At 40.7% G+C, this 15429-nt stretch overlaps 1 protein-coding gene across 4 annotated transcripts in view; it reads left to right on the top strand.

Annotated features, from left to right (window-relative positions):
• The window catches only part of LOC136443244 (glycine receptor subunit alpha-2-like), a 71484-nt gene extending 58535 nt beyond the window's left edge, over positions 1–12949 (top strand). For 3 of the 4 annotated variants that reach the window (XM_066440407.1, XM_066440406.1, XM_066440408.1), the window contains 5 exons: positions 4479–4714; positions 5022–5104; positions 6222–6377; positions 8958–9334; positions 10702–12949. In XM_066440407.1, coding sequence (XP_066296504.1) covers positions 4479–4714; positions 5022–5104; positions 6222–6377; positions 8958–9334; positions 10702–10959 — 1110 coding nt within the window. In that variant the 3' untranslated portion in view covers positions 10960–12949. Of the gene's footprint in view, positions 1–4478; positions 4715–5021; positions 5105–6221; positions 6378–6432; positions 6571–8957; positions 9335–10701 lie in introns of all 4 variants that reach the window. The other variant, XM_066440409.1, reaches the window with a different exon arrangement.
• Positions 12950–15429: the final 2480 nt, after the last annotated feature.

Genomic DNA, 15429 nt, shown 5'->3' with positions numbered 1-15429 from the left:
ATAGAAAGTCCAACAGTGCTCAATGATTTCTCTGCATTGGTCTCTGGAAGAGGAAGTCTGATGCATTTTTTCAATGCAAATTTTAATGGTGCTATGGTCGATCATTTCTTTGTGAGTAATTTTACACAAAAGATGATCAAGTAGACTAAAATAACCATCTGAATAAAAGGATGTATTTCATTTTTGAAAACCATGGGGTTGACCGCAGAAAATTATTAACCGCATGCCTTGTCTCTGCGGTTGATAAACGTGTTTGGATATGTAGAGAGAGGACTCTTCATGTAATACTCTACATTGCCTCGTATCCAAATCGCGCGATAAGCTGTGCAGACGGCGAGTATCGAGCGCAGAACGAGATGAACTCTTAAAATGCTACGTGTGTATAATTCTGACGGCAGGTACGGTCCGGCCGACAGGTAATTTCGGGGTGAATGGCGCGGAGATGGCAGAGACGGACGATGTGGTCATGGGAAGGGGAACGCGGGCGCGACCCTCGCACAATCGCTTCACGTTATCTCAAAAAAGAATCTCTTAACCTGACGTTCGGGGTATGAAGTCTTTGTGTAAGCGGTTCCAGAAATACGTAGTCGATCCATCTTATATCCTGAGGCGAACAATATACTAGTATGGAGATTTGGAGATCAGGAATTCCACTTCTACTTCACTATCTATGAAATTATACACAATAATTATCTTTGTCTTTGAGTATGAAGTCTTGTGTAAGCGTTTCCAGAAAAACGTCCGCAATCCATCTTGTATCCTGAGGCGAACAATATACTAGTATGGAGATTTGAAGATCAGAAATTCCACTTTAACAGCAGAAACTATTTATGAAAGTATACACAAGAACTATCTTTGTCTTCGAGTATGAAGTCTTGTGTAATCGTTTACAGAAAAACGTCTACGATCCATCTTATATGCTACGGCGAACAATATCTGGAGATTTAACTTGGAGATCAGGAATCCCATTTCTACATACTAGTGAACTATTCATAAAAGTATACACAAGAATTATCTTGAATGATACAGTGCCATGCAAGGCGTTGTGGTAAGTGTTACAAAATTAATCTTGAATGGACAATGAAATGTGTAGTGTAAGTGTCAGCGTACCAGGCATTGTCTCTATTTCGACCACGGTAGAAGGCAGCCAATGTCAAAATTGTGAAGATATATGCTTTATACTTTTTTTATTTAAATATTCAGTCACTGCAAAAGTATTGCTGATGATTCATAATCAGAATAGAATATTTCTATATCAGATAGCGTAATAAGGAACGAAAAAGCTCCTCTACCGCCTAGCATCCACGAGGTGAAGAATTGCATCTCATGAGCACACACAATTACACAGCACTTATAAGCCATTGGTTATACATATAATCCCGCCATATTTCTACTGATTATCGCTCACCTTCGATAACAAGGCAATCGTGAGCTGGGTCATATTTCTTCGCCACAAAATTGTGGAATGAATTCCACGGGGGCACATTTCCCGTTCTCTGTGGGACCTCTCGGTATTTCCCGCCACCTGTGATCCTAGGGGTGTCCTCTCTCTACATTTATCACGTTTGTCACTAAACACCTCGCAAGGTGCCCTGTGAGACAACACGTATGACCCTGTACTGGGATGACAGTGTGTGTGATCGAAAAATATCGTCCTTTTCTCCCACCTTTATCCATTTTACATGGAAACATCACTCACAAAGTCTCTACCACCCTCCCTCTACATGAAGCTAAACATGCCGGGCCTCCAGGGCCTTTACCTTTCCGCAGAAAGGTACCGCTGCGTTATGTAAAGGTTCTCTAATAGATCTTTCCTGGAAAAGCGTACTTCTGAGAGACTAGTGTCATAGTTCATCTTGAACAGACGAGTATAGAATACTTATTAGGACGGCCAACATAACAAAAGGAGTGTTTTAAGAAGAAGAAGCTACACAAAGACAACGAGGGTAGAGATGCCGCTTTCACAATTAAACGTTTGACAAGTTTGGCTTGTGAAAACTCACTTTTAAAGTATCACAACACAATATATAATTTACACCAACGTGTTTCAACTTCACCACAACCCCCATAACCGCACAGAAAAACACACTTTTCTAGCTAATAATAACCAGGCGACTACGTTTTGCTGACTTTAGACTTGACAAGACCGACGTACTTAATGGTAAATATTCTATCCACAACTGTTAGTTGCCAACCCCAAAAAAGCTGTGACATGAAAAATATAAGTAAATCGCTTCGTGTTGCGATGTAGAGGCAAAAAGCTTTTCATATCTCAACTTATGATACCTAGACATCGATTGGTGCCTTCACTGTAGAAGGTCATGCTCTCAAAGAGTACAATGGATGGGGAGTAACCGATTAGTCGCCCCGTGTCTAATAGATGCGGACCCGTGCCAAGTTTTACGCCAAGTTTCCTATTGAGCTAACTTTGGTCAGATAGTTTGCAGGTGACAACTTCAGAACTTGTCAGCCATGTTCACTGGTAACATATCTGCTGACGCCTACTAGCCTGAGTACCAGCCTCCGTAGTGACCGCTGGCTCAATTCTTGTCGCTTGCCAACCGTGGTGAACATTGAACCAACGGTCACTACGGAGGCTGGTATTCAGGCTAGACGTCTACTGCATGAAAAGACTCAACTGTCCAAATGTGATACGTTTCAACCTCTACCACCATACGTAACCGTATGATATAGCCCATTCTTGACAAAAATATAAAGACATATAAAACAGGATGAATCATACATATCTATTCAGTTTTGGTATAAAACCTGGTTCTGCCAGATCTTTTCTTAGTCACTGACGAAAGATAGCAGATGCTGTCTGAAACGTCCGACTGTTTCAAAATTTTATCCAGCTGCTTGAGTTACTACTTTTGGCAAATCTTATAATATGCCTAACCTTCATCAACGTATCAAGGATGAATCATAGTTTTGTTGCACTGTTAACAACTGTCAGTCAATGATGATACTCACAATACTGAAAACATTCTTATTTCTGTAACCAAGCCATTGAAAGAATGGGCTGAAACATCAGTTGATCATTGAAACTTTTATACTTACCATGGTTTGACATGGTTGTCCAATTTATTACTGGTGGCTGATTTTATGATAGTCATCTAGAGTGAGAATAGCCATCCGTGGCGTTGTGGCTTGTGATCTTCACAATGATGCCATTTATAATCTTTATATCTCACATATATCGCGCCCTCAGGGCAAAATAAATGAAAAGTTATTGATGAAGAAATTTTATGGAATGAATTTTTCCAAACTCCAGTAATATGTTTTGCAGATGGAATCGATATTCCCATTCATGCAATTTCAATATAACACTGTATGACAGCAAGCACTTTAGCTGGGTTCACCAGTGGACGACCTTTGACCTAATTGATGAAACATTTGCACACATCTGTGATGCAGCGCTCGTAAATATTTCTCACAGGTGGCGATGGCATTTCTGATACCGCAGAGGACATAAAACTAAGAAATAAGTTAAGATCCTGTATAAGACAGCAGATGAATTAGCGCAACTGGTATCCTCTTGCGCCGCAACTAATTATGATACTAATCTCGAGAAAAGGTTTAGAAGAAGACGGGCCCAGAATAGCGCAAAGGGAGCCTTGGTAGTCAATTTACGTACGGACGGCTCCCCTCCCCCCTTATATACATCACTATTCCTACCCTAATGCGTAGCGATAGCTGAGGGCTTGGCCATATCCAAGTGCGCTGTTGAGTGTATTTGTGCACAGCTCGCGAGGGTACAATGATCTCTGCGCGAGGAAAGCTGCGCAGAGTTGGTAGGTTGATCTTGATCCCTATCGGTTTGGGCGGGACTGAAGCCAAATGTATCGTCTGTAGAGTCATGTGAACTCACAATAGCACTTAGTGCCCGCCATTCCTATCCTCTTCACATGAGAAGTTGAAAGGTTCAAATGCACTTCTACGGTCACATTTGGGTGCCGCACTTTCTAGTGGTCTATCCGTAATGTACAGAAAGTTCTTGAGTGACATACTAGTAATTGATATACGCGCCATTTCAGCCTAGGCACTAGCTATCATAAATACTAGTGAGATTTCTAGTAGTGAGTAAAGCTAGCCTGGAATCCAAACCTATTTTAGCTCCCGAGTCCCCTCTCTGCAAATTTCTCGGGAGCTATAATAGGTTTGGATTCCAGGCTAGAGTTAAGCAGGTTGGATGTAATGTGACTGGTTATGGCTTGGCCTGTGCGTTATATGGCAGCCATAATCCGTTAGACGATTCAGGTAACTTATGAAGTACTCCCTACGGGCAGCTTCTCGCCTATAAATTGGCAATACACAGATTATGTAATTTAGCGTGTTTTCTCTATAATCCATTCGTCACAATCAATCAAAACCATTTCAAACAACGAGAATAGAAATGTGAAGAGTTCATAGGATAATGGCTATTTTTGTTCATATATATACATGTAGAGCATTGTAAAACAACGTTCCTTTTGTAGGACTACCGGTTGAACATCTTCCTGCGCCAAACATGGACCGACCGAAGACTTGCCTTTGAGGAAAACGAAGAAATGGGATACAGCGACAGCGTCAGCTTGGACCCAAGCCTGCTGAAGAAAATCTGGGTGCCAGACACTTTCTTCACCAACGAAAAGGGTGCCGACTTCCATTACGTGACGACAGAGAACAAACTATTGAGGGTTAACTCTAGAGGAGAAATATTATACAGTATCAGGTAAAAACATTCGATTCTAGCCGTTACATATTCCTCACACCTACCAATGTTGACCTCATCCTCATGTAACGTACTGACACAAGTGTATAGGGAAACGTGATCATGCATTCTGAAGAAGGCCAAAGATTCGATGTAAGAAAACTGGACTCGTTGCACTCATCATTTATATTACAGCTTTATAGAATTGCAGTGTCATTTGTTTCTTTGTATGAATATTCCTGATAGCCTGAGTGTCATCCTGTTTTAGTTCCAGGCTCTACCTGCTATATGTCTGACACTACGTTCTCATATTCCTCTATCCCTCCAGGTTAACACTAACACTAGCCTGTCCGATGAAGCTACAGCGGTTCCCAATGGATCAACAGGTCTGCCCGATGAAGCTGGAAAGCTGTAAGTCGTACTCAGTCGAACGTCGCTTCAATGTTTCGCGATGGATGAGTGCGATGACGCAGCCTTTAGAATAAGCGCGTTCAAACTTCCGAGTACGCATGTGCGTCACCAGGAATTGTTGGTAATATGTCACAGGTGTAGGCCCCTGGCTTGTAAACAGTTATTGTCTCGACCGTTGTCTCAATTTGCATAACAATGTCCAGACGTGTTTTATTAACGTCACAGAGGCCTTGACCTTTGACCAACCATTCCTGTTGCTGCGCATGCGTACCTGGAAGTATGAGAGGCTTATTGCATAACGCAGTAAGACATTCTGTGACGTGCGTCACACGACAGGTTTACAACAATATGTCAGGACAGTTGTGGACGTGTCGTATGCAAAATTCAGTGCCTTATGGCGGAAAAGTTTGCCATAGATATCCTTGTAGGCAGTCGCTAGCTTCTGCCGGAGCTTCGCTAAGAATCCTACAACAGAAACAACTATGTGACTTCGTTGTACGTGTAGCTTGCGATGTGTTCCTCTTTGCTTAGTACCTTTTAAATATTATCTTATTAAAGTCACAGATTTTATGGATGTTTCATTAGCATGAATTATGTTAATCTACGTTAACTCTGTACTGCCCGACGCCATCGACTGACGTCATACACAATGAATGCGTGCATACATACTCCCTCTAGAAGCTAATCTCAAAGTTGTAGCAACTACATGCTAGAAACCGATTCTTACTAGTTTACAAGAGGCACCGACGTTGCACATTACCATACTATTTTGATTCTTCTACATTTTCTCCCTTGCAGATTACTGGGTATCGTTTGCAGACCACCTTCATCTACTCTTGACTTCAGGACTGCATTTATTAATATTTCACCTCACCACTATTCATTTCCTCAAACACCAACAAGTCTTTCATAAGAGGTTACACATAACTGTAGAAGTTGTCCAGTAAATTTTCAATTCCCTTTGAAAGCAAAAGGCAAAATTTGATTAGGCTTTCCTCTGAGGTGTTGCCAAAAACTTGACGGCACATCAGCATCCTCTAAAACACTGACAAGGTGAGGTACAATATTCCATGGGTGGTTTTACTCAATGGATGCTCACGTTGATTTTTACTTCCAGATGGGATGACAACAGACGACATGAGGCTACAATGGAACTATCTCAAGAAGAATGGAGAAGAGCAGAACCCTGTCCAAATAGCGGACGACCTGGAGCTCCCACAGTTCAGAATCGTCTCGATACGTTACATGCAGTATACTATGGATTACAGCACTGGTATGTAGATATGCTGCAGTTCCCTTGCTTTACGCCTGGTGCCTTTGTGTTGCAGACGGCATGACGACAGACGACGTGCGACTTGTATGGAAAGAGACAGACACGCCTGTGGCTATTGCGGACGACCTGGTATTGCCACAGTTCGCAATCACCAGCATAGTAACGACCCAAATGATAATGGAATACAGCACAGGTACTGACGCACCCCTGACGATTGTCTTACACGTTACGTCTGAGGTGAAAGGGTGTACAAGTCAAAACCATTGCCGTCACAATCATCAGAGTACAAATGAATGTTGCCATTTCAAACCACCACAATACGTTTTAGCACAGACATTAACCTACCATTTCAACTAAATCCATCATCTGGTGTTTATAAGAATGAGCAAGTTTCTGCTGACAGTAGTCTGTCAAATTTGGTGTGTATGCAGTATAGAAGAATGAGAAAATATATTCGTTTAATTTTTCTGGAATTATAGCTGGATGATTTCCATGCATGCTTAGTGTTCTTTCTTTACATTACACCGAAAGCGTTTTGGTTTACTTCCCTTCCCCAGATTCAAAATATGATCCTGCAAAACAGTTTACTTTTTTCGATATATTTACACCGTGTACTTCTATAAAAAAAATAGCATGAATGTTCATATTGTGTTGACATTTTATGCTGTTGGAACTTTTGTATCTACGTTTTGTGCGTGTATGATGTGCGTACTTGCGTGTGACAGACGAGCATTGGCTTCACCGTTATTGTCTACCACCCACCTTAAGCAGCGCTGACCCCTCCCCCCCCCCGGAAACCCTCCCGGTCTCAGCCCTGCTCTTTTGAACGGACATTTTGGGTATTGGGGGCGTCGCCAGCAAACAGCTTTCAGCCAATCAGAGGATTGGCACGAGCTCATCTCGTGGAAAAACAGCAAAGGTCATTGAGAAGCTATCAGCCAATCAGCTTACGTCTTACATCGCTACTTTGGGTTCAGACCAAAATAACGGCTGTTTGTGCCAAATAAGGCTAGCTCGTTGATTATTCATGAGCCACTAACGGCTATATGTGCCAAATAAGGCTAGCTCATTAACCATTTATGACCAACTACCAGTGACGTTCGCAATACCCAAAATGTCCGTTCAAAAGAGCAGGGCTGAGACCGGGAGGGTTTGCCGAGCATTTCCCGAGCGGGTTTCAGCATTGGCTTGACCGTGAATGTCTACTAGCTTTCTCAACTTGACCATCACATGTCTATCACGTGCACATAAGCACATGCACAGAGCGCTAAATCTAAAATCTAGTGACAACCGTGACTAGAGACTGGGGACGACACTATCTCTGACATAAAGGGCTGCGACCATTCATATCTTGATAAGTCGTTCTTAATTCGGTGGAACGACATATCTTAAGTCTGAGTATATAATATCAGGTGTATTTGCAGCCAGTGCCACAGGCAGGTACCCAATGTGTAGGGTAATGAGACTATGATACCACAATACAATTACAAAACGATACGGTATTGGATATTACGCCTAGCATCCTTTACTTCCTTGTTTGGTCAATACTACAAAGAACTTCAAACATGGTTGATGATAGATATATATAGAATCCACAACCTATGAAAGAAGTGGGTAAATTCGTCTTCCACTGCCTCAAAAGAAGAAGTCAAACCCAACCAAACTAGCATCATGTACATTTTAGAAAAATGTAGCATAACAATAGATGTAGCCCTAAATATCACTGTATTTTTCCTCACTATTTGTGTTGTTTGCCCTTGCAATTTGCCCACGGACATGTATTTGCAATAAATTTTTTATATATAGCTTTGCTTTGAACATGGTAGACGACATGGATTGAACTTCATCTTTGGCTTCAAGAACCTTACGCAGTTGTACGAACTTTCTCAGTCAGGTCACGGCCTCTCATGCATGACGTATGAGTCGGATTTAAGATAACAGCCCGAAGGATTTTCTCCGCTTTACCTAATGTCAAGTAATAGCTTAGTGGGCGGAGGTAACGCAAGCAGGGGCAGCATTAAGACCGGACACTGCTGTTTTTACCACACCTGTTGCATGCGATAAACGGGGGGGCGTCTTCACTACCTTAATCCTCGGGATGGGATGAATCTACTTCAGAAGATAATGCACTTACTTCGTTAACCCTAAGCATGATTAAAACAACCTTACGTTCAGTAAGACATGTTGGGTGGGCTGTCCAACCTCCGCGGCAGTGAATAACGAGTATCTGTTAATACGGTAACAGTTTCTCAGGATATATCTGAAATTACAGTTTAAGTTGATATCTTTACTCTCCAAGTGTTCAGAAAATGAAATAATAGAATCTTTGAAATTCAACCCGTATCAAATAACCAATCAGTACATTTATTTGGCTACTTCATAGATAAGCATAGTCGAAATCCCTGATAGAGAACAGCGTGCAATAGAAGATGCTTTGAAATCTGGTTCGAGCTTCGTCCTGTCGTAACTAATGGTAAGTAAACTAAGTAAGGTAAGTCAAGTAAAACTTAACTTTGTCGAACACATTATGTCTTGCTTGTTTGGATAGGTTAATCAAATTTGATCCTGTCCAATCACTAGGCTCGTACTCCAGGATGAGGGCAGAGTTCACACTGGAACGTCAGATGGGGTACTACATGATCCAGACGTACGTTCCCACAATCCTCATCGTCATCCTGTCCTGGGTCTCGTTCTGGATCAACATCGAGGCTGCGCCTGCGCGCGTCGCGCTTGGAATTACCACCGTGCTCACCATGACAACGCAGAGCTCAGGGTCCAGCGGTGCCAAGCCGAAAGTATCCTACGTCAAGGCCATAGACATCTGGATGGCTGTGTGTCTTATGTTCGTCTTCGCGGCGTTGATAGAATTCGCCGCTGTCAACTTCACCTCCAGGCAAGACAAAGAGGTGGCCAGAAGGAGACAGAAGGTGAAGCAAAAACAGGAAGAAAAGGAAAAGGTGAGAAAGAGGATCTTATTTCTACCGTGTACACTTGGTGGCCAATTGTGTCAGTCTGTGACAAGTAGCTTTTATTCAGCCTACCTCACCTAAGACAGCATAGTCAAACTTTCTAAAAGAATGAGAGAACTAAGATCTACAAATATGCCTTATTCAACGTTAATCACGTCAAAGTCCACAAGAAAAGTGTGAAATACATCAATCAAAGACAAAGTGTACTGACGCAGTCGGTCACAAGAAACCCAAAGGTGATACGTCAACTCAAGTAATCTAACGTGTCGTCTGTTATTTTCAAAACAAGACGAAATGTTAATTACAAATTCTCCACCACCTGAGCCCAAGACATGGTACACTTACTCTGAGCCTTAAACTTATTTCTTATTTGTCTGCCAATGATTATACCTCAAGGGAATAAGCACGGTATGATAAACCTGACAAAACATATATGATAGAAACATGCTTGAAAGGCAATTACATGATCCGGATCCTATCAAAAAGGACCTCTTTCACTGAAAAAAAAAGACGTTTAGTTCACTTCTTTGACTATAACTTTATGTTGAAAATAGTTGCCGCGTGACATCTTTTATCATATATCGATTTTTTGTGTCGTAAATATTGACTTTGTGCAGTCGATATTGATACAGAACATTTCTTACAGCGACCTTTAATTAACCCTTGCATGGTCATGGTATGTACCTGCGAGGTATATCACCTTTCAAAAGAAATGGAATAAGAATAGACGACTCATATCGACAACAGCTCGCTAGAGCGGTGAAACTTTAGCAATGGCTGATCGACCAAACATTCCAATGGATCAAAAGGATATCTTGATTGACACAGCAAAAGTACAGCGACTTTCGTAAGGTCTACTACATCTATACATACGAAAATGCAAGAGAATACAAATGAATTAATTCATACATAAAATATATATGAATATATATTAACAAATCAACATGTTGAGTCCAACGTTTCATCCACACTATTACTTCTAAACATTTTTATATATATACACAGTAATGGTTATGACCCCCGAGAATGTAGTTGAATTTATACAGCTTGGGCTTTCAGGCCGCTCTTTCGGTTTGGTTTGTTTGGGTTTATCAAGATACCCATTAGTGATACACCACTATTCTTCTTGGAGTCCATTTAATTATACAAATTATAGCAATGGAAATATACAACAAATTATGCGTTTCGACGAACGAAAAACAAACATAAGTTGAGCTCAAAGCCAGACAAATAACAAGTCAAGGTCAAATAAGATAAATCAAATGTATGTACAACAAACTATACAAACAAAATGTACATCAAATGTGAAAGATCAAAGTAGCACAACATAACAAGCTACTTTTCTCCCTCCACAGGCCAAAAATCTGAACAGAAAGAAGTCTAACTATAGCGGGTACAGCGTCGGCGGGCAGCAGCTCAACAAAGCCTCGGAGCGGGGCTCACAACAAGCCGAGAACAAGGACCAGGCAAAGAACGGCGGGTCTATAGAGAAACCAGTCAACCCCACGGAGTTCATGGACAAAGCAAAAAAGATTGACTCCATGTCAAGAATCATCTTCCCCTGTGCGTTTCTTCTCTTCAACGCCATTTACTGGCCAACCTACTTAGGGTGAAGGTGCCAAAGGAGGAGGATGTGTAGGTTGAAGACACTCGAGAGATAAGGATGAACCAGACTGCCTGTAGATGTCCAGCCTTACGGCTCCTACTGTCCCGACATTAGACATGTCCAACGTGCCAGAATCTGTACATCGATGCGTGACTTGATGTTTTTGAATGTTTCTCTATGAAGGACAAGCTTGTACTACCGTTTGACTTTCTCGCCTTTGCCACCTATCGTACATCCTCAAAGGTCCATCAGGTCACGGCAGAAGAGTGGAGGATGTGTAGTGGCATGAAAGAGAACTCTACTGTACATATCTCAAAATTCGTCACACCGTATTGGAAAGAGTCTCTGAGTGTGTCTTACTATTTAGTACATAAACAGTTGATAAGAAAAAAATGATGAAAAAAATATAGTGATATATTGATTGTTCTAGTTTCGCTGTTTTGGATGCTTATATGTTTTCGTGGATGTCGGACAAAATGAAGAAGGAAGAGGTCTTCATGGCAAATGGTGGCTTTTTCAGCTTATAAATGTTGATAAAGCCGAGTGACCAATAGATGAGGGCTACACGGAGACTGGTGCCTACCTAGACGGATTGTTTAAGCTTTATTATTGATACCGAAGGTCAAATCAAGGACACCCCTTCATGTAGACTCACGTTGTTATGGTGAGCACCTTGCGACAACGATGGATTTTCGAACACCTTCCCTTGTGTCCACCGTCTTTCATCGTATGATTACACATACTCGACACGGAAGAGAATTATCCCTAAAATGTCAAACACAGACGATGAGAGTTATCGATGAGGGCCTTGGAAAGGACGCCTGAAAGTCAGACATCAGGTTGTTTTTATCAGAGACTGAAACCCCGCGATATTAGTATGTTCATGGTACGTACCTGCTGCGGTAGAATTAGGGCGTTATCAGTGTTATACCCGTCAGTTACGTAACGTCATAGCTTCCTCTGTACCTTTGAGATATTTCTTGTTCGTTTTAGATATCCACCGAGACAGCAACGAGAGAAATAGAAGCGTTGATTCTCTACATGTATTTGACTGTAGTAATCTCTGAAGGCAAATGTGATTCAAACGAGTGCTTTATTGTTGTCCAAGTGACGCGTAATTACTAAGATATACAGTACATTTGGTATAGATTGAATCCTGTCGTTTGGTCCAGTATCGTTGGACAAATAGAACTTTTTACATTGTATTTCCTTAATTATTGTTTCCAATGATGAGCCCAGTTTCTATTGACTCACTGCATTAGTTCATACATGTACATATCATTATCATAATTGCATGGACGTTACGTAGATATATGAAGCCACAGATTAATTATTGCAGATACAAAGCAGTGCTCTTCTTTAGTAATGCTTTTTAAATGAGTAGTTTGGCATACCAGGTTGTAATTTCTGGAGTGGAGGAGTGAAGCGACTCACACTATAAGTACATATTCAACTGTATTTCATGATTTAGTAGTTGCCATAATCAGTTTCTTATACTCTTCTTCAACTGAATTATTCCTAAGCGTATCTGTTTATATGAAATACATAAGGTAATACATGCGAAGACAGCACTGGCCACATGTTTGAATTTCAGTTCGAAATCATGACAGACAGAAAAGGCACAACTATGGCATAGCGAAGGTATGACGTCATCGACTGTTATAGTCAGACATCACAATTACCATGGCAACATAACAGGAACATAGAACTCCCATTCCAATCACACTTCTTACATACTGGTCCTGAAAAACAAATTTTATCATAACAGTAGTTCTCTTCGAGTAATTACGTTCAATCTGATCTTGTTCACCAACATTGAACCTATTCAGAAATGTATACCATATTGAACAAACCCCAGACAACCCTGCATTGCTCCAAACATTTATAATAACTGCAAAGCTTGATTCTAATCAAAACGCAGATTATCTTTGATATGGAATTTGTATCTCCAAGAATGTACCATATTGTTGAAAATTACATACTTCATATCTCGACTATCACAGTTTCTCTCTGATTCTCTCCTTGCATGTTACATTACGTCATTATGTAGATTAGGTGTGTTAGGTTAGTATTATTATCATTGGATACTTGCTGGTGCATAAGCACAGCATTGTTTTTGGCGTATATATGTAGTGGTATTTATAGTTTAAACCTTTAAAAAGTAAGCTGACAAGATGTCGAATGAGAATATCTGCATGGACATGTTATCGACATGGTGCCTACAATTGTTTCTCTGGTTCTAGAAAGCATTGGCCTGGTGTGATTGCTTGTTAAAGGAAACCCAAGCAATATTAGGGCCCGAAAATTGGATTTGAAAGTCAATTTATTTAGTCATTCCTATACATGATTAGTTCAAACAAAGCTATCACAATGTTTAGCGACATCCATGATGCAAAAATATTACGTCGGTGTGATGTGAGAACTCACTGAAAATCGTCGCGGTTTTTTTGTAGGCTGGGGAAACTAAGGAGATCATTCATTTTACGGCTTGATTTTGTGCTGTTTTAAAATGCTCAAGGTGTAAAGTTATTACGTAAATGCCACTACCATAAAGATTTCAGCATGTTGTTAATTTCATTTTTTTGGGGCCCTAATATTGCTTTGGTTGCGTTTAAGCTGGTTGCAACAGTAACGGGAGAACCCAACAGATACACTGAAACCCGCAGAATACTTTAAAAAAATACATTTTTACACAATTATACTCTCACTTTAAAGAAAAAAATACAGCAACTTGGAAAATAACATAAAAGCGCACTTATGAACACCTACAAAATACCTAACTGTTGACAATGAATGACGATTCTTGCTGACGACTAAATTTTGACAGAAGCCTCAAACAGAATGTCAGTAGTGAACATATGCATTGAACGAAATTAACCAAACATTTAGAAGTTCACAATGACAAGAATAACATCAGGTGAAGAGTTATTGCTGGTTTTGTCGCCTTGACGCCTTATAAATGAGACATTTGATATCATAGGAGAACCTTGCGCAATTTGCTTTTAAAACAAAACTTGCACCCACGGCCATCTGTTTTAGCTAGATCGAATGTAGTCTTTCTTGAAAAGTTACAGAATAACAAAACTCCTTTATAAATAGCTTCTGCATATGAAGTTTATAAACCATCTATCTATCTAGCATCACACTCTGCAGATTTGGAGCGAAAACAATTGAATATAAATCTGGCAAGGATGGGCGTTCTGAGCTCAGTAAGTACTTGTGGAATATGCTGTACAATTTGATTTTATTTCTCAGTGAAGGTGTGTTAGCGTTTGTACTAAAAAAAGTGTTTTACCATGGGGCTAGATTTATCAAACGTACACGCGTGGTAAAGATACCTATTTGAGATCACTGTCACCATTTGTAAGAACGGCTTGCTTTCTGGACCCGTATAGTTGAAATAAAATTCAGCCTTACATTTGATAATTGCGTGAAGTGCGCTTTTTCTGTTGTAGTGATATGTATCAAACAAAAATGACAGGAACTTCAAATCGAGCCCGAGGGCTAATTGCAACATGAAACAATGCATTGAAAAGGTATGACAGTGCAAGTTAACAATGGTGACAAGTGGAACAAGTGACTATTCTAAGAACTGTTACGAAATACAATCTAAGCTTTTTGGGTTTGACTTCTTTGAAAAAAAAAACAGCTGTACCTGCAGTTTATTTTTTCAGTGGCGTCAAAGAGAAATACGATGTTCCAATGAAAGGGGACAAAAAGCGCCCCACAGATTGATGTTCGGATATTCGCTAAGATATTCCGAATGGAACGTCTGGTCGCCCAAAACCTCTGGCATCGATTTTCGAGAAAAATGACGTCATACATCACCGCGGAATAGCCTTGGCATTAAAGGTGTCATTAGCCAGGTCAAAGCCACCTTGTCAGCATCAAAACCTTAACGAGGGCGTCCGTGTAGGTATGAAGTTCAAATACACACTTCGTGACGGTTTTTAATTAGTAAAGGTACGATAATTGGTTTCTTTTCCATATGGAGTGTTTCAAACCGTCATCTAATTGTGCAAAATCGCAAGGGTAACAATTCGACCGATTTGTTGTTCTTTTGGTTTCTCTGGTGTTCTCCAGCTGTTTTAGTAGGTTATGCTAATGGAAATATAGAGTATTTACTGGGTTGCTGTTGTTGTTGTTGTTGTCTTTGACAACATGGATAGTCCTCATACGTTCACTATCTAGCCCATTGGAAATTTGGACACACTGTTCGCAATATCTCTTCATGAATTTCCCCGGCAATTTCAAGGGAAACTAATATTCTACCTACTTCTAATTCAAAACAGGTATCAACATGTGCATTATCATACCACATTCGAAAAATCCATTAGCATGCAAGTTCTATACTGCTTTTTCTACTGCCGTGTATCCATACGGGGGTATTTTGGAACGACATTGGCATTGCCCTCACGTAGGGCGGCTTTGGCGCGCAAAATCTCCCAGTCACGACTCCAGGCTCCCTCCAGAGCCG

Source organism: Branchiostoma lanceolatum, chromosome 10 (assembly GCF_035083965.1).
Source record: "Branchiostoma lanceolatum isolate klBraLanc5 chromosome 10, klBraLanc5.hap2, whole genome shotgun sequence".
Classification (NCBI taxonomy): Eukaryota; Metazoa; Chordata; class Leptocardii; order Amphioxiformes; family Branchiostomatidae; genus Branchiostoma; species Branchiostoma lanceolatum.
This window is presented reverse-complemented; position numbering and strand designations above follow the sequence as displayed.